Below are 16,963 nucleotides of genomic sequence, written 5' to 3'. Positions count from 1 at the left end.
CTTGGCCCTAAGTCTTCTTGATGGGGAGGCCAGCTCTCTAGCCCTAAATGCCATGCTTCTCACAATTCTATTAAAGAAATTTAAAAAATTGTTCTTTAAACTTAGCAAAAATCCATACCATTTTAAAAGTGCATACAACGGAAATCATTACATAAAAGAATATGGAGGTTTTCATGAGTGTATTCTTTTTGACTCCCCATAGCTGGAAATTCATTCCAGAATGCTCCCAGCTGACATTCATTTGTGATCACTTTACCACCTAAATTTCTGCCTGTTACATGGTACCCTGCCCTAGCAATGTACCATGCCAGTTTTTCTAGGACACAGATGCCAATCAAATATGGGTTTCAATACAAAAGCATCAGAAGTGCCATTTCTTCAGCAGGAAGTCCATTATCTCTGGCAGTAAAACACATTAACACCAAATAGCTCTCAAGTGCCAAAATGAAAATTACGACCGGGGGAAGAAAATATGACACAGTGGGCATGGGCATTTGCATCTGCCAAATGGACAGCCTGAATTCTAGCAGGCCCAGGGAAACCCATTAAATATACAGGTGTTCCACTGCTCAGAATAACGCTCTGTAATTCCAAGTAATGTTAAGGACAGTTATCAAGATCTATACAAATTAGCCTCTGCCTAAGAGCCCCAGAGTGAGAATGAAGGCATGTTTGTGAAGGGAACAGCTCTGCTATAATCAATGGCCTCTGCAATCTCTAGCTAAAATCAGTTCAAAAGTAGCTTTCAATACACTTAAAAATTTCAATGTAGTATCAAAGGGATAACCACTGGTAAGACTGGAGATTACTGGAGAGCTTACTTGGCCTTTTATAACCCTTGCAAAATGCCTTCAAACAGGCATTTTGGCTTGATTTATCTACTCCAATGATAGGATTTAGAGCTTGAAGACTACTTAGAGATCGTCTAATCCACTCACCTAATCCCCATTATACAGATTGGGAAACCAGGAAAATTCAGGCACATTGAGGACAAGTGGTCACATGGGTGATAAGCAATAGGGTCTGGATTCAACCCATATCCCATTTCTGAATATCTTTTCTTCATGTTATCCTGATAGTAATGCTAAAATAACATCTCTAGAGCCCATTAAAGTGCGCAAAGGACTTTACATATGTAACTTCATTTGATCCCCACAAAAAATCTTACGAGCTAGGTGCTATCATCCCCATTTTATAGATTCCTAAGTAACTTAGTCAGGAACACACTGGTAATTGGCTGAAGCATAATTTGAACTCATGTCTTCCTGCTTCCAGGAGCAAAATGTTTGGGGGATGGCTTGGAGAAAGGGAAATCTGTGTTCATATCCTGCGCGGGGCACCTATTATCTTTTAGGTTGAGCAAGCTATTCAACTTCCTTCAGGTTCAGGTTACTGGTCTGTAAAGTGCGGATAACAGCACATATTTAACAAGGCTGTTGTGAGGATGAGATGTGGTAACACACATAGCCAACCTTAAAGTACTATAAGAATGCTAACTATTATCATTTTTACCCACTGGCCTACCTAGCTGTCATGACACCCTCAGTGGTACAAAATAACAGCCACTGAAACCTAGAAACAGCAAATTATATAATCTTAGAGGAAGAAACCTTGGAGATCATGTATAGATTGTTTAAAGAAAATCATTCTAAGAGTAGTAGGCTGTTGCCCTTTGTTCTTGAAAAGGACCATGACATCAGGAAGGCGATCCATGACTTGAAAGTGAATTGGATTTAAGAGAGAGAGGGCTGGGCAAAGTCACCATCCTCTCACTCTCTCCTCTAGAGCCATCTGGGTCCAGTGGCAAGAAATAGATCAGGACAACTGGAGATGGCCCCAGATGCATTGGGAGACCTTGGCCTTTTTAAATTAAGGTCTTTCCCAGGTCTTAGTTTGACTGAGGCAAGACCCATTCAGTGATCAAGCTAGGTAAGAAATGAAGCAAAGAATGGCCTCTTCTACCTAGTCAAAAAAATCAGTCTGGGAGGGGAAGACCCTCGGGGATTCCAGTCAAAACAGAAAGAATTGCTATTTACTCTTACTCTGAGCCATCAGGCCCCAAACAATGACCAAGTGAGGCTTGGGTTGGGAAGGATCATAGGAAAGAGGATGGATTATAAGGGAAAAGGCCTAGGAGAATTTCCATGATGGTGTCTTAATGTAATATGGCTTGATGAAGGCATGGATCACATCGATAGCTAGGGAATGGAAAAGAAGGCATGGTTTGGGTAGGCTGCATAAATAAATAAAGAACAAAGGTAGGATAATGGATTGAATAAGAGCTGTGGAGGTCATGTATGGATTAAGAGCTAGAGGACAGCAAAGGTTACAGGCCTTATCAAAGGAGCAGATGATCAATGAAGAAGGGATTAAGTGTTTACTGCTTGCCAACCATTATGTTGGCCACTGAGGAGCCAAAGACAAAAATTCAATAGACGTTACCCTCTAGGATTTTACATAATAAATCTAACTAATAAAGCTAACATTCACATAGCACTTTAAATTTTGCAAAGCTATTCATACGCTTTATTTCAATTGACCCTCACAAGGACCTTCTAAAGTAGCAGCAATTATTATTCCTATTTTAGAATTGCAGAAACTTAAGCTGAGAGTGCTTAAATGACTTGTACAAACAGCCAGTAAGTGTTTTGAGGCACGATTTGAACTCAGGTTTTTATGAATTCAAGTGCAATGATCTATCATTATGCCATCTAACAGTCTAAGGCTATAAAGGTGAGAATTTAGATTTGATAATGATCAGGAGGATTTTGCATTGCATTCCACTGAATATCAGGAAGCTAAAGGCACAACAGGGAAAGACAATTTGACACTTGAAGTTCTTCTTGATGGCTGAATTACCTAAGAGTAGATACCCTATAGACCAAAAAATAAAGATAGGAGAAGAAGCTCAGATTGGAGATCTACATTTAGGACTTACCTCTTAATCATTTTCTTTTCCTTTTAGTTAGAATCATGTTGATATACTTGCTACCTACTGAATAGATTTTTTTTGACTCAGCAGGGAAATTTACAGAGAAAAAAGACTGAGGTGCCATCATTAAAATACATGCCTCTGAAAATTGAGTCAAACTTTTGCTCACACAAGTGCTAATCTAATAGTTCTAGGACAACTTGAGGAAAATTGCTTTAAACCTTAAAATAAATCAGTTTACATATTCTAAATTAATTTAATGAGCAGCATTACGAAGCAGTTCTTAAGTCAGCTCTCCCTTCCTACCAAACTATCCACTTGGGGGAAGGCCCATCAAAGAATCTGGGTGTAACCAGAAAATAACTACTCTTAGGGAGCCAGTGCCTCTTGCCAAGTTTGGCTCTTATTCCAGATTAGAAAGTGAAAATCAGTAATGAATCATGATTTTCATAGTAGCATGAAAGTGGCAATTTCACAGTACTCACTTAAAAATTAATAGAAATTATTGAACGGCATCGCATGCATGATAAGCTATTATCCAAATGTGATAGGCACACTGGGAGAAATGCCTACCTTTTTTTTTTTTGCACATTTCTAGTGCATCATTTTTGCACACTGGAATTGTAATTGACTAAAGCTATAATTTAGTAATTTATCAGAGCAGTCTTCCAAAGTGATTTAAAATATTTCTAAGAGTGTCAATGCTCCATCTAAAGCTGTTTTTTACTTGACAAGTAACACCCTTACCCAAGGTATGAAATTCAAAAATACTTCAGCAAGGTCATATCTACACAAGGGCATAGAGTCATTTGGGGAATCACAGTTAAAACTGAAAGTCCCTAGTTTCTTATACTTCCATATATTCCCTAATTATTTGGGGAGGTACCATTAGTACAAAATCCTTGCATACAATTCTCAATACTCAAGCTTCATATGAAGTGGTTGGACTGGATCAAAACCCATGGAGAATGCCCATGCATAGGCCCATAGAGGTAATCCTATGGAAGATATATACAGCTGAGCACTTATGTTGCCAGATGTGACAGGGGAAGCTCAGTTCATCTGCATGTAAGCTTCATGGATAGCTTCCAAAACCTTATTCCCTATATATTTCATAGGCTATCCAATTTAACTCCATCTCTATTTGTAGGAATACAGCTAAAGCACAAATCGTTGAAGAGATTGATCCATCTGAATCATTATGGTCTTCTCGAAATGGTCCTCAGAGATGCTGGTCACACCTTTTAAGAGATTCTTCATCTTTTTATGTGTTTCATGGACCTAACTGGCAGTCTGGTGAAGCCTCTAGACCCTCTCTTAGAATGTTTTTAAACATGTAAAATAAAGGCAAAGCGTTACAAAGGAAACCTATTATATTCAAATAGAGTCATCTAAATTTAAAAAAAAAAAAACCCAGGTCTACAGAATGCAGGTTAAGAACACTTGAAGATAGTTCTTAGGATATAAGGCAGAACAAAAATTTCCAGAAGTTGATCATATCATATAGTTCCAATCTGAGACAAAACTATTCTGACACCAGGAGTGAATATTCTTATCCCTTCAGTATAACCCAAGGCTGCTAGTGCACTCTTTCCCAAAACTACTTTGCTTTTATTGAGTGCATGTATGTATGTATGTATGTATGTGTATGTGTGTGTGTGTGTGTGTGTGTATATACACACATATACATATATGTGTAATACATGTGGATCAATAGATAGATATAGATAGATAGATATAGAAATATAGATAGATCTAGATCTAGAGAGATACGTATAGGTGGATATACTATTTATTTGTGTTTTCTTCTCTGTTGAAATGTAAAGTCCTTGAGGGCAAGGAATAGTTCATTTATGTCTTTATATCCCAGGTGAATAGGAAAAAGCCTGGTACATAAATGGTTAATAAATCTTTGTTCATTTATTGATTGATTGAGTTAAGAAAAAAAATACACACTTATACTCAAGGAAGCAAAAGAGCCTAGCTTTCTCACAATTACTTCAGCAAGGATTTAAAAAAAAAGCTTCTGATGGAGAAATGATTGATAAATCAAAGGAAAACCTACAGTTAATGCATTTGGCCAGCCAAAGCCCACAGAAAGAAATAACTGAAAGCCTTTGGGCACCAGGAAAGGGATCCAGAAAGAAAAGCCTGGCTTGATAGGATAGCTCATGAAATAGGGGAGCCAGGGAAGCCTCCAGCCTGCAACTCTATGCTGGTAGCAGGGACCAAGGCCCAGCAATGATGTCTCAAATCTAAAGCTGTGTCACTTGGATGGCAAACCAGGGTGAGAAGCTTGCCCTGAAGACAGAAGTCTGCCTGGCACAGGGATCTCTGTATGACTTAATGTAGACAACCCCTTGCTCAGTGTACTGGCTAGAGATAAACGAAGTTGTAGAACGCAATTCTCATAAACCAGATCTTTGGTAATATACACCAGTACCACAGAAGTCTTTATTTCCTTCCTGAAGTGCGCAGAGCCTGGCTCTGACACAGTCCCCATTCAGGATGTAATGATTGAAAAGGGCTACTAGGTGGTACAGGGGATAGAGCGCTGGCCCTGGAGTTAGGAGAACTTGAGTTAAAATCTGACCTCAGACACTGTGTGACCCTGGGCAAGTCATTTAACCCTGTTTGCCTCAGTTTCCTTATCTATAAAATGAACTGGGGAAGGAAATGACAAAACACTCTGGCATCCTTTCCAAGAAACTCCCAAATGGAGTCATGAGGAGTTGGGAAGGACTGGAACAACTAAACTGAATATTATTGAAAAACAAGTATATACAAGGAAACATAAGTTTTATGGAACTAGCAATGCTCAAGACACAAACACAGAAGAAGACCATAACTCCACATCTCATATAAGCAAAGCCTAAAAAATTACAAGAAGTACTAATGGGATTCTTGGAAGAAATGGATTTTTAAAAAAGTGTCAAAGTTTAGACTTGTCAGATATTAGTTTCAAATTTACACTTACCATAAATAATTTGATGTTACAAACTAAACCTCGATCCAACAGTTCCATTTTATTCCAGATTGCTGTTTTCCCATCTCACAGCAATGAACTCTGACATCTAAATGCTATTTGATAATGACAATGATGACATATGGATACTGACAAAAAGATATTCTTGGCCAATGTCCATCACAGCTGTGTTAAATACTCAGTAAGGCAGTCATACAAATTATCATATACCAGGCCTGGAAAGAAATCAATGTAGGCCCAAAGGAAACAAGACAATGAATTTTCAGGAAGTCAAGAAGCTGCTTTAAAAGGCAGTTTAATAAGTTCATGTAACTTTTCCTGTGATAACCTTTGTAAACAATTCTTGGGGGTAAATATATGTGAATGACTTCTGGTTGTATTGGAGGCAAGAAGACATTTTTTGTGTCCATTCCCTTTGGGGACTGAGAATATTCATCCAGACAATGCAGCCCAAGTAATCACTTTCACCTGAAATTTCCTTGTAATTCAAGGGAAAAATAAGTGTGTGTGCGTGTGTGTGTGTGTGTGTGTGTGTGTGTGTGTTTTGGATGATGTATACAATTCTTTGACTTCACCAAGGTGGGTTGTACCTTAGTTAACCCAAAGATATTCAGGAGCCATAATACTCAGAAACGAAGATAGCTACATTTTAGTAAAGCAGTCAGTTCAATGCTGAGACCCTTTCCTGGGATAAAGTTATTGGTTTAGCATCTAAAAAATTACAGGCTAGGCTTTTCTCTGAAAGGTTTTCAATTTAGCTTCTATCCTCCACACTAGCTAAAAAAATCTTAAAAAATTTTTTTTGCTATCCTGAAAAAGATGTCACCAATACTTTATGGAAATAGTGTCATAAATATTTTATACAGTTTTATTCTGTCTACATATGCAGGGGAGTATTATAGGGTTCATCTTTTCAATAAAGTATTTTATAGGACATGCTTTTGAATTCTCCCTGGGCTTTTCTCTATTACGGGCAGCAAAATGTTAAAGGTGAAAGAGTTTTTTTACAAAGTGCTTTGTTGTCTAACATTTAAAAGTACCATTAAAAAAACTTTAAAGTGCTGTCAATTTTCATTGAAAGCACAGTGAAATGCAACATTATTTTTTTTCAGCAAAATAATGTACTTTTTTTTTTACAAAAAAGCAAAGAGGTTAAAAAAGTTTAAACACATTTCTAATATCTATGCAGTTACTCTTTGGGTTGGGGAAGTGCAGCATGGGTAGGGGCTAGATAGGCCCACGTTAATGACATTCTCCAAAGGAGATATCCAGAATTCAACAAATATTCATTAAATCTACTTCATTTAGTCACTGCAGTAGGTGTTGCCTATATAAAAGCAAACACAAAACCCTAAATTATCCCTTCCCTCAAGGAGCTTACTTTTTTTTGGATGTATGAAGAATGAGGATCAGATTAAGACTGCCATTCTTGTGAAAATGTTAGAGATTTTATGAATAACTTGGGAGTGTTAAAAATCTCATAGAAAATGGCCATACCAGAGCTCTGCTTCCTCATACCTCTATACACTCATCCATATGTAGTTGACAGAATGAGAAATTCTATTATACATATTGATAAAATCCCCTGTCCCATTTAGAGTTCCTAGAATTACATATAGCAGTGGTATAAAAATATTTTCCTTCAAGGAATTGCTATGATTTCACCAATTCTATTCATGTTGGCTCAGAAGGGTCAATGGACATTATTCTTTAATATCTATCACTCCAGGTTCTATTTTTCATTCATCTGAAAGCATCCCATAACTGACGCTCTGAAGTATCCATTTTCACTGGACGCTGCCCTGTTTAGAAAGACCAAAAATTATTTTGTTTCAATGCTATATAGGATCAACAGTATTTCCTAAAAACCTGGGAATGCACATTCCACTCATCTCCCTTGAATTCCCCTCATCAAGGCCAAGAAATATTTGTGTGCTAAGAGAGAACCAATCATTGAATACAATCATGAAGGTAGCAGTGGAAGCAATCAATAGCATGATCTGGAATACATTTTTCTCCAGGATCTTCCCTCCAATATCTGTGAGATGTCATCTTTTAACTAAAAAGAGGAATAACATAGGTCCTACTTCACTATATCAGCACTATTCATGCAATATATCCGTCAACCTTTATTAAAATTCTTTTTGATGTGTATCTTGGCTCATAAACCTCTACAATGCATTGACATTACCTAAGGGAATGTCCTTGCAGCATCACATCTTTGAAGATGGGACAATAAAAGAAAAATCCTCCAAACTTTTAAGAACGGCCAATGATACCACATCTTACTTAGTCTTTTCAAAATTCCTGGAATGTTTTTGTGCCTATAATTACAATGTGAGAGACACAATGCGATATACTGTTGAGAGATGTCTGATCTCTGAGTCAGAAGGACAGGAGTTCTTCTGCTACACCCAGCTGCTACACACTAGGCATTTGACCATGGAGGAATTACTTAACCTCTTAGTGTCTTAGACCTTGCTTTTATATTACAAGAATTGCTGACCTGCCTTGGTAGATGGAGCTTCTGTGTTGGAAGTTACCAATACCAATAAAATAACAGATCTGAATCATAAACAAAAAAATGCATTTTTATGAAATTTCCTTAATAGCAAGGATTCCTAACCTGGGATCGATGGACTTTGCAAAGTATCCACATACAGATTTCAGGTGGTTTGTGGACTCAGATAAGAAAAAGTATAAATATATTAATATCATACATAATTTTTATTTTCACTAACTTTTGATTTCCTTTGCAATCCTATGAATTTAATTTTATGGATTTAAACACATTATTCTGAGAAGAGTTCATGCCACAAAAAGTTAATAATCTTTGATAGAGAATTTGCTTCATTACAACACCAGCCAAAGTCTGTCTATAACAAGTACGACTTACTTCTTTTGTTTATGTTGCTTTCGAGGTACATGTTACTAAGGCAGGCCAATTTACTCAGGTGCAAGAGCCAGAAAACTATCTTAAAGAGCTCTTTATACAGAAATTCATCTGTATAGCAGACTTGGATAGGTATCTCTCACTTGAGTATCTTCTAATTACATTGAAAAATGGGCATTTTTTAAAGACACCCTCTTCATGTGCTATTATACCAGCGACAATAGCACTTTAAGATTGATAAGGCTCTTTTCATACACTATTTTATTTGCTCCTCACAGCAATAGTAGGTACTACTACTTATTCCCATTTAGTAAAGGAGGAAACAGGCTCAGAGAGCTTTGGTGATTTTTCCAGAGTCACACAGCAAGCAAATATATAAAGTGGGATTTGAGTACAGGTCTTTCCAACTTGGTATGCTACCAAGAGCTGGGTTTGTCTTTAGAGGACCTGGGTTGGAATCTCAGTTTTACCAGTTTACCAGTTTCTTCGTCTATAAAATAACCTATAAAATCTCCACAATCCAAATCCAGAGTTTTAACAAATAGGCTACATTGCTCTCACTGAAAACCGAAAAAAGTTGGAGGAACGTGTGTATTATCCTAGATAAATTATTCCCAAAGGCCCATGATGATAGTGCAAACCAAGGAGCCATAAGATGGGAACAATATGCAAAACAAGAATATAAAACAGCTGGTATTTGTAAATTGTCCTAAAGGTTTCACAGTCCTTTGTGTGGGTAAAGAGTAGGGGTCTGTGAGTCATTTGATCAATTTTCCTTCCTTACTTGAAGTACTGGATTTCTCATTTGTATTGTATACTATTAATGAATTACTTTGACCCTATTAATTATGTGCATTTTAATGCTGAAAATTTGGGGATTGATCAAAAAACGGCAAAAATAGTGAAAAATAAAAGTTCTAACTTCAGCAAGGGGGAAAATATGGTAAATACATTTAGAAATGCATACAGGTCTCTGTGGGGCAGTTAGGTGGAACAGTGACTAAAGCACCGGTTCTGGAATCAGGAGGACCTGAGTTTAAATGCAGCTTCAGACACTTGACACACTTAATAACTGTGTGACCTTGTGCAAGTCACTTAATCCCAATTTCCCTGCCTTCCCCCTCAAAAAAAGAAAGAAGAAATGCATACAGGTCTCTGAATTTTCCAATAACTTTGAAGTGGTAATTCAAACAGTCTCTTTCTGAAGTCAGTGGTACTACCATAGTACTATACCTCTATTCTACAAACTCAGCACTTACATACATATATGTATATATTAATATATAATATATATTTATATATTATAACATATATTATATAGAATATATAATATTATAATATATATGCATATATATATATTACTTCAATTGAAGTTGTTGGTCTTTCTAAACAACCTAGAAATCTCTTCTTCTCTATGAAGACACTTCATACCAGCTTAAATCACTTTCAGTAAGGAGAACAGAGAAAAAAGTTTTCATTCATGAATGCAATTTAAACTTCATGTACTTTTTCTCATCTTAATATGTTCAGTCCTCTGGAATATTTTGCTATAGAAGTAAACAAAATTGGTCTGGTGCTGAAATTCTATAGATTAGTGCAGGATATATCTCTTGCCTAGTCAGTGAGCTACCATCTGTTAGGCATTAGGTGAGGTTGGCTCATCACCGAACCACTTAAATTTGCTGATTTCTAAATTATTTGAAAAATCCCTCAACCTCTCTTTTTAACTGAGCTGGCTGAATATTAAAAATCAGTGTCTTAGATATCAATATTTTGGTTGGCTGGTACATGATGAGTTTAATGAGGCCAAGGTTGGAAGGTAGGAAGGCCATCAATCTCTTTTTGAGCCAGCATTGTTTCATGGCCACAAACTAAATACCAGATTCCAACCAGTCACCTTTCAAATCCATATTGGCTACAAAGGGAACTAAAAGACAGTAGAGTACAAATGAGTAATTTGAAGATGGGCAGCATATTTGAGGGTAGGAGAATCACTGTGACAGGACTGTTGTTGATTATGCAAGTTAAAAATCAGACTGGAAAAGTGTCATCTGTAGTTTGACATAGAGCACCTATCGAGTGTCTCTGCTGGTTTTAGGGTCTTTAGTCGTGTGTGTGTGTGTGTGTGTGTGTGTGTGTGTGTGTGTGTGTGTCTGTGTATTATGTGTATATGTATATACATGTATGTGTGTATGTATATGTATATATATATAGATATGTATATTAACTTATGACACAAACTTAGATATGAACTGCCTTTACTCACCCCTCCTACCTACCAGGTAGAACTACAGGCAAGGCAGAACTATAGAAGGAAAATCTATGTCCCTAGTCAACATCAGTGATATCCTCTAGGTAACTATGAACAAGAATGGAAAAGCACTAGCATAATAAAGTTTTACTTTTTTCTAGGCATTTCCTGGTATATTGGCTCCTTAATCCACTGTAGTCTCCCCAGAGAGCAATGCATTAAGGCATTGCAACATTATTTACCTCCAACAGAAATCAACATAATCCCTATGACGTTTTTATGTACATACAGAAACACACACACATACACACATAGATTATATGTAAAGACACACAAAGAATATATAACCTTTGGAATCTAAAATATGCATAATTGTGTATAAATAACATACATATAATGGATATATACAAATGATATTTTTTCTTTTTACCAAATTGATATTTTTGCTTCTTACAATATATGTTCAAATTCTGAAGGTCCTGCTTGATAGCTCATTGTTAGGCAGTGAAATTGTCTTAAGGATTAGGTGCAATGACCTCATGAATGTAGCCATGAAATTTTGCTACTCCCCAAATCCCACCACAGAACAGAGCATTGCTTTTCAAAATGATTTTCTCCCTTAAACTTACTGCTTGAAGTTCTTTTTTTCTTATGTGGTCGTGTTTCTCATTGCTTTCCTACCTGCCTTTTTTTGTTTTTCCTCTTTGGGGAATTTAAGCCTATTGGAAATGGATTATATCTAACTCTATAATCCCCCCGGGGACTACAATGCTATTGTTTTTCAATGAAAGATTATTTGGGGGGAAATGGTAATATCCCCTTTATGTGATTGAATCCCTCATATTTATGTGCTTTAAAAACCCTCTCACAAATAACCCTTCCAATTACTTAAGCACTTTCTTTTAATTTAGAAACAAAAATTGGGTCAATATGAAAAAGACAAAAACAAATCACTGCTCTAACCACCACCATAACAACAAGCAAAATCCAACAAACTTGTTTTACTTGTCAAGTTTTTAAAGAACCATAAGGAAGAGGGCACGCACACCAGCCCATTTTTGAAGGTTAGTGAATTCAAATAAGGAAATATGATTTTCAGATATAAGAAGTTATGAACGGGTTAAAGTTGAAGGCATTTTGGTTATCAATGCAATGTGGGGAAGAAAAACTTTGTTAAGTTGACCTTTTTTGCCACAGTCCTAAGATTACAAAAATAAAAACAAAATTTCAAAACTCACAAAACTCAGTGTTTGGCAATCACCTTTGTTCAAATATGACCTTCTTCTGGTGCCAGGGTAACAGATTCTTTCATCTATTGCCTTTCCTTTGGCCGCTAACGCAAACATCTTTCAGTTTATTTGTTGGTCCAACCTCATACATGGGTAGTACTATCTCATAAGTGCAGATAAATGTCAAGACAGAACTTAAACAAAGGCAGACATTCTCTCAAACAAGAATCACACAGTATCTGAGAATAAGAAATTCTAGGAAAGCTTAAAAACAAACCTTAAAGATAAATATAAAAGTGCATTCTTGACTTACTATTTTCATTGATCCAATACAATGCACTTGGATTACAAAGATAATGGGTCATGGTACCACTACCATGCCAAAATCTATACTTTTTATTCATTAGGTCCTCCCTGCACCAGTTTTACAGATGTCAGCATAGATAGATCCTTTCTTTAACCATCAAGGTACCAGCGCTATTTTGACAAGTGATAAAGATGAAAAAGTGCCAGGAATTGCATGCTCCTAAAAATAACCCCAACTTGTTACTACTTGCAATCCTGATGACAATCCTGACTTCCTAGAGAAGTGTAACCTGTGAATGAACAGGGTCACCAGTATTTGTCATCTTTAAATTTCGCATTAGCAATGCCAATTGATTACAATTTCATGGCATCTGTTATTGTACCACTTCTGACAAATGCTTGTGAGCTACACTGCTGATAAACATTGACACTGTATTTTAAACAACATAGAATCACTGTAAATACAATGGCTTCCCCCAAAGGACGAACACAAAGACATCACCTTAAAACTTCCACTAATTTCTCCAAGATTGAGGCACAATGAAGATAACTGCTCATATCAAAAAACAAATGCCTTAAGGTTCTATGCATCTATTCCATACATGAAAAATAAAGAAAATATAAAGACAAAAGAAATATGACTATTTCTTTTCCATTACCTTGGAAACTCTGTTGGCAACTTCTCTGCCTACGGTCAGTCCCTGAACAAAAGTCCGAGCAGCAATGAAGGCCCTTGTCACTTGAATCTTCAGTTTCCTTGGTACATCTCCAAAGGGTTTCAGCTGGTCTGTGTATTTGCTAACACACTCCAGGTAGTCCTCACTGAAGTGATACTGAGGGTTTATGAGTTGGAACATTCTCTCTAGGAGCCGAGCCCAAAAGTCATTCAGCATCTCCTCCAGGTTCACATTACCTCCAGTATAGTATCGTTTTAACTCTGCGAAGAGATCCTGGAATACTTCAGAATTCTGCATGTATAGCATTCCATATGTCCGGACAAACATATCATTTAGTGACTTTTCTGCATTCTCTAGGAGCTCTCGGAAAAATTCTAAGGGGAAAAAAACCACAAGAAAATAGAATCAAAATCAATAAGATTCAGAAACCCCCAGAGATCTGACTATACCTAATAAAAGCAAAATAAGATGAAAATACATGCATTAAGTTTAATCTTGATGATTTTTTAGCAATGGTCATATTGTCGATGTATCATTAATAATACAAATTAACTTAAACCATCAACTGAAGAGAAGTTGATGTTAAAGCAGAGGTAACAGATTTTTCTTCAGACTTTACTATTACTGGTATTGTTGCCACTAACTAACAATTATTTAAACTTAAATTTTCCTTAATATTAAGGTTTGCAAAGCATTACATATATGTATATATGTATACGTATATATACACATACACACACATATATACACACTCATATACATACACACATGTGCACACACATATTACATATATACACACACACACACACACACACACACACACTCTCATTTGAATGTCTGAATGTGAGGTAGATGTTATTTATCTCCATATATAAGATGAGGAAACTGAGGCTGAAAGAGGTTCATTGATTTGCTCAGTACCAAACAGCTAAGAAGCATGTAAGATAGGTTTTCAACTCATATCTTCTTGGCACCAATCCAGGATTCCATCTTCTGTCTCGTCATCTAAACATTAGCAGTTTGAAATATTAAATATATTCTGGAATTATCAAGAAAAAATTCTTTTTTGCATTATTTAACTACAGAATACTGCATCTGATGCTTACTACCATTATGATCATGGGAAAGTCACTTAACTTCCTTGGGACTCAGTTTCCTCGTCTATAAAATGAGGTTTGGATTAATTGGCTTCAGAGGTCCTTCCAGGGGGCAACATTTATGATCCCATGATCTTTCCTGTAAGTGGCTCTAACATATAATAGAATTTCCCAAATAAAATGCATTGGACATTAATCTACTAACATAAAAAATTTATTATCTTGATAAATAACATGATAAGGTTCGGCAGGTACTTCAGCTTAACTTTTCAAGGTCCATGAACGTGACCCAGAATGCTATGTACAGAATACTTTGTAACTCATCTGGTCCTCACAACAACCCTGTGAGGCAGGTAGGGTAGGTTTGTAACTGTTGTCATTATTATGTCTACATTAGGAAACTACTTTTTGGAGAGGCTAAATTTCTTACCCAAGGTCACAAAGTTATCAAGTGATAGGATAATTATGGATTGAAATTTAGGTCTTCTGACTCTAAAATTAAAAACTGAAACAAAAACATTTGCCAAATGATTGTATTGTTATGTCACTGTCAGAAAACTTTTTTTCAAATGTCACCACCGAATCATTAATAGTAAGTTGAGATTAGACTTGAATTGTCAGTATGATCTTTTAAGAGACTCCCAAAAGTCCATATTCAACGAGTAGTGATCTATTACAATTGTTATTATAACATTAGCAGTAGTATTGATGATTGTGCCTATTATTATGATGATTAAAAACCAAGGAAATCTTTGAGATTATGAAGAATGTCATAGAGCAGTAATAATTATATGGCAGAAATTAAATGACAGACTAGATCTAATTAAAAAGTACTAAGGAATGCAAGTGGTCAATACAAGTCTCCAAATTTCAAAAGCATGAACAAAATTACTTGAGCCTCAGTGTCAATGCTCAGTAAAGGAGAGGGCTCTAAGGATATTGGAAGAAGCTGCAAAGAAAGTAGAAATCATCCAATTGAAAAATACTAATATAATGAGACTGGAAAGTAGATTCTAATCATGAGCCTGGGACAGGCTGTTCATTTATCTTCTTTTTGAGGTCAATTATTTTGTTAGGCTCAGGAATTAAAGCTTAATTTATTGAACACAGAGTACTGCCTTCAGCAATGAATAGTCAGTAATCGATAATGTGGTCTAGATTTTTAAAGGGCTAAACAAAAAACAAGGAGGAAAAAATAACTACTGATCCTCCCTTATCCACTAATCCCCACAGACAGGTGAAGGAATGCCTCTCTTGGAACGGGAGCTTCATTTTCTGTCTCAAGTTCAAAGCAGCAATCCTCAGTTTTATTTCCTTTGGTGCCCCGAATGTAGTAGGAGCTTAATTAATGTTGTTTGAATAAATGAACGATGTCTCTCCCAGAGACTGGGTTCACACATCTTTGTGACTCACTAAAGACAAAAAGGGATCTCACTTGTTCTCCTAACCCTGATGAATCTGGTTTTGCCTCTTCAAAACTCAAGCATCCCCCTCCCCCACTCTGTTAAAATGAGATACTAATAGTACGGAACTGGTTAATGAAATAAATAAAACTGTATTATAAAAAAAGATGAGTTCCTAGAATTAAAGACAGAAGAGACCATGGAGTCCAACTTGTTCTTTTTAAAGATAATAAATCTACAGTACATAGAGGCAAAATGACTTAACCTAGTTATATGAGTAGTAGAGTTAGGATTAGAACTTGGGTCTCCGGACTCCAAATCCCACGCTCTTTCTAATGCACTAGGCTATTTCTCTTTTATGTTCCTTAACTCAGGATCTCTTTTGGTATCCCTTTAAATCACAAGCCTAAGAGTTCCCCTGGCTGTTTAATCCTTTGTATGTATCCTTGGATCAAGTAGTCACAGCAAAGAAAAGTTTGCTATTAGCTTCACTGATTTTCGAATGTCAAACTATTATTCTCTGTACAAAGTCATTATATGGTTTAGTGATCTTATAGTTAAAGCCAATATTTGGTGTTGGAAGACACTAATGTATCAGCCAATTATGACAAATGCTGCAACCTTAAAGAGTATCGATCTTCATTCAGGCATATGGTGAGGAATTCAAGGTACTATGGCAGAAAAGAAAAATAACAATGTCCTATAAACTCTGGTGCATTTATTTGATTTTCAGCATACTCAATTACTTCTTGAAGCCTGGCTTCTTTTGGAATTGAGAAGGGTATCTTAGTCTTTTTAAAAATTAATTAATTTATTTTTAGTTAGTTTTCAACATTCACTTCCATAAGATTTTCAGTTTTGAATTTTCTCCCTCTCCTTTTTTGATTCAGGCTCAACATATGCATTCATATTAAACATTTTCATATTAGTCACGGTGTAAAGAAGAATTAGAACTAACGGGAGGAACCACAAGAAAGAAGAAACAAAAGAAAACAACAAAAGACAAGGAGAGCAAATAGTATGCTTCCCTCTTCATTCAGACACCAAAGTTTTTTTCTTTAGATGCGGATAGCATTTTCCATTGTGAATCTTTTGTGAATCTTTTGGGGTTGTCTTAGACTGTCACATTGCTGAGAAGAGCTAAGGCTATCAAAGTCAGTCATCGCACAATGTGATTGTTACTGTGTAC

At 36.2% G+C, this 16,963-nt stretch overlaps 1 protein-coding gene across 1 annotated transcript in view; it reads right to left on the bottom strand.

The window, feature by feature from the left end:
- LOC118847257 (glypican-6-like) overlaps nucleotides 1-16,963 on the bottom strand; it is a 680,725-nt gene that overhangs the window by 627,386 nt on the left and 36,376 nt on the right. Inside the window, exons 2-3 of the mRNA XM_036755771.1 lie at nucleotides 14,802-14,863; nucleotides 13,257-13,648 (exon numbers count right to left, since the gene is read on the bottom strand). Coding sequence (XP_036611666.1) covers nucleotides 13,257-13,648; nucleotides 14,802-14,863 — 454 coding nt within the window. The remainder of the gene's footprint in view (nucleotides 1-13,256; nucleotides 13,649-14,801; nucleotides 14,864-16,963) is intronic.

The sequence above is a fragment of the Trichosurus vulpecula genome, chromosome 4 (genome assembly GCF_011100635.1).
Source record: "Trichosurus vulpecula isolate mTriVul1 chromosome 4, mTriVul1.pri, whole genome shotgun sequence".
Lineage (NCBI taxonomy): Eukaryota > Metazoa > Chordata > Mammalia > Diprotodontia > Phalangeridae > Trichosurus > Trichosurus vulpecula.
The sequence above is the reverse complement of the archived record's forward strand: the minus strand, read 5'-3'. Positions and strand labels throughout refer to the sequence as shown.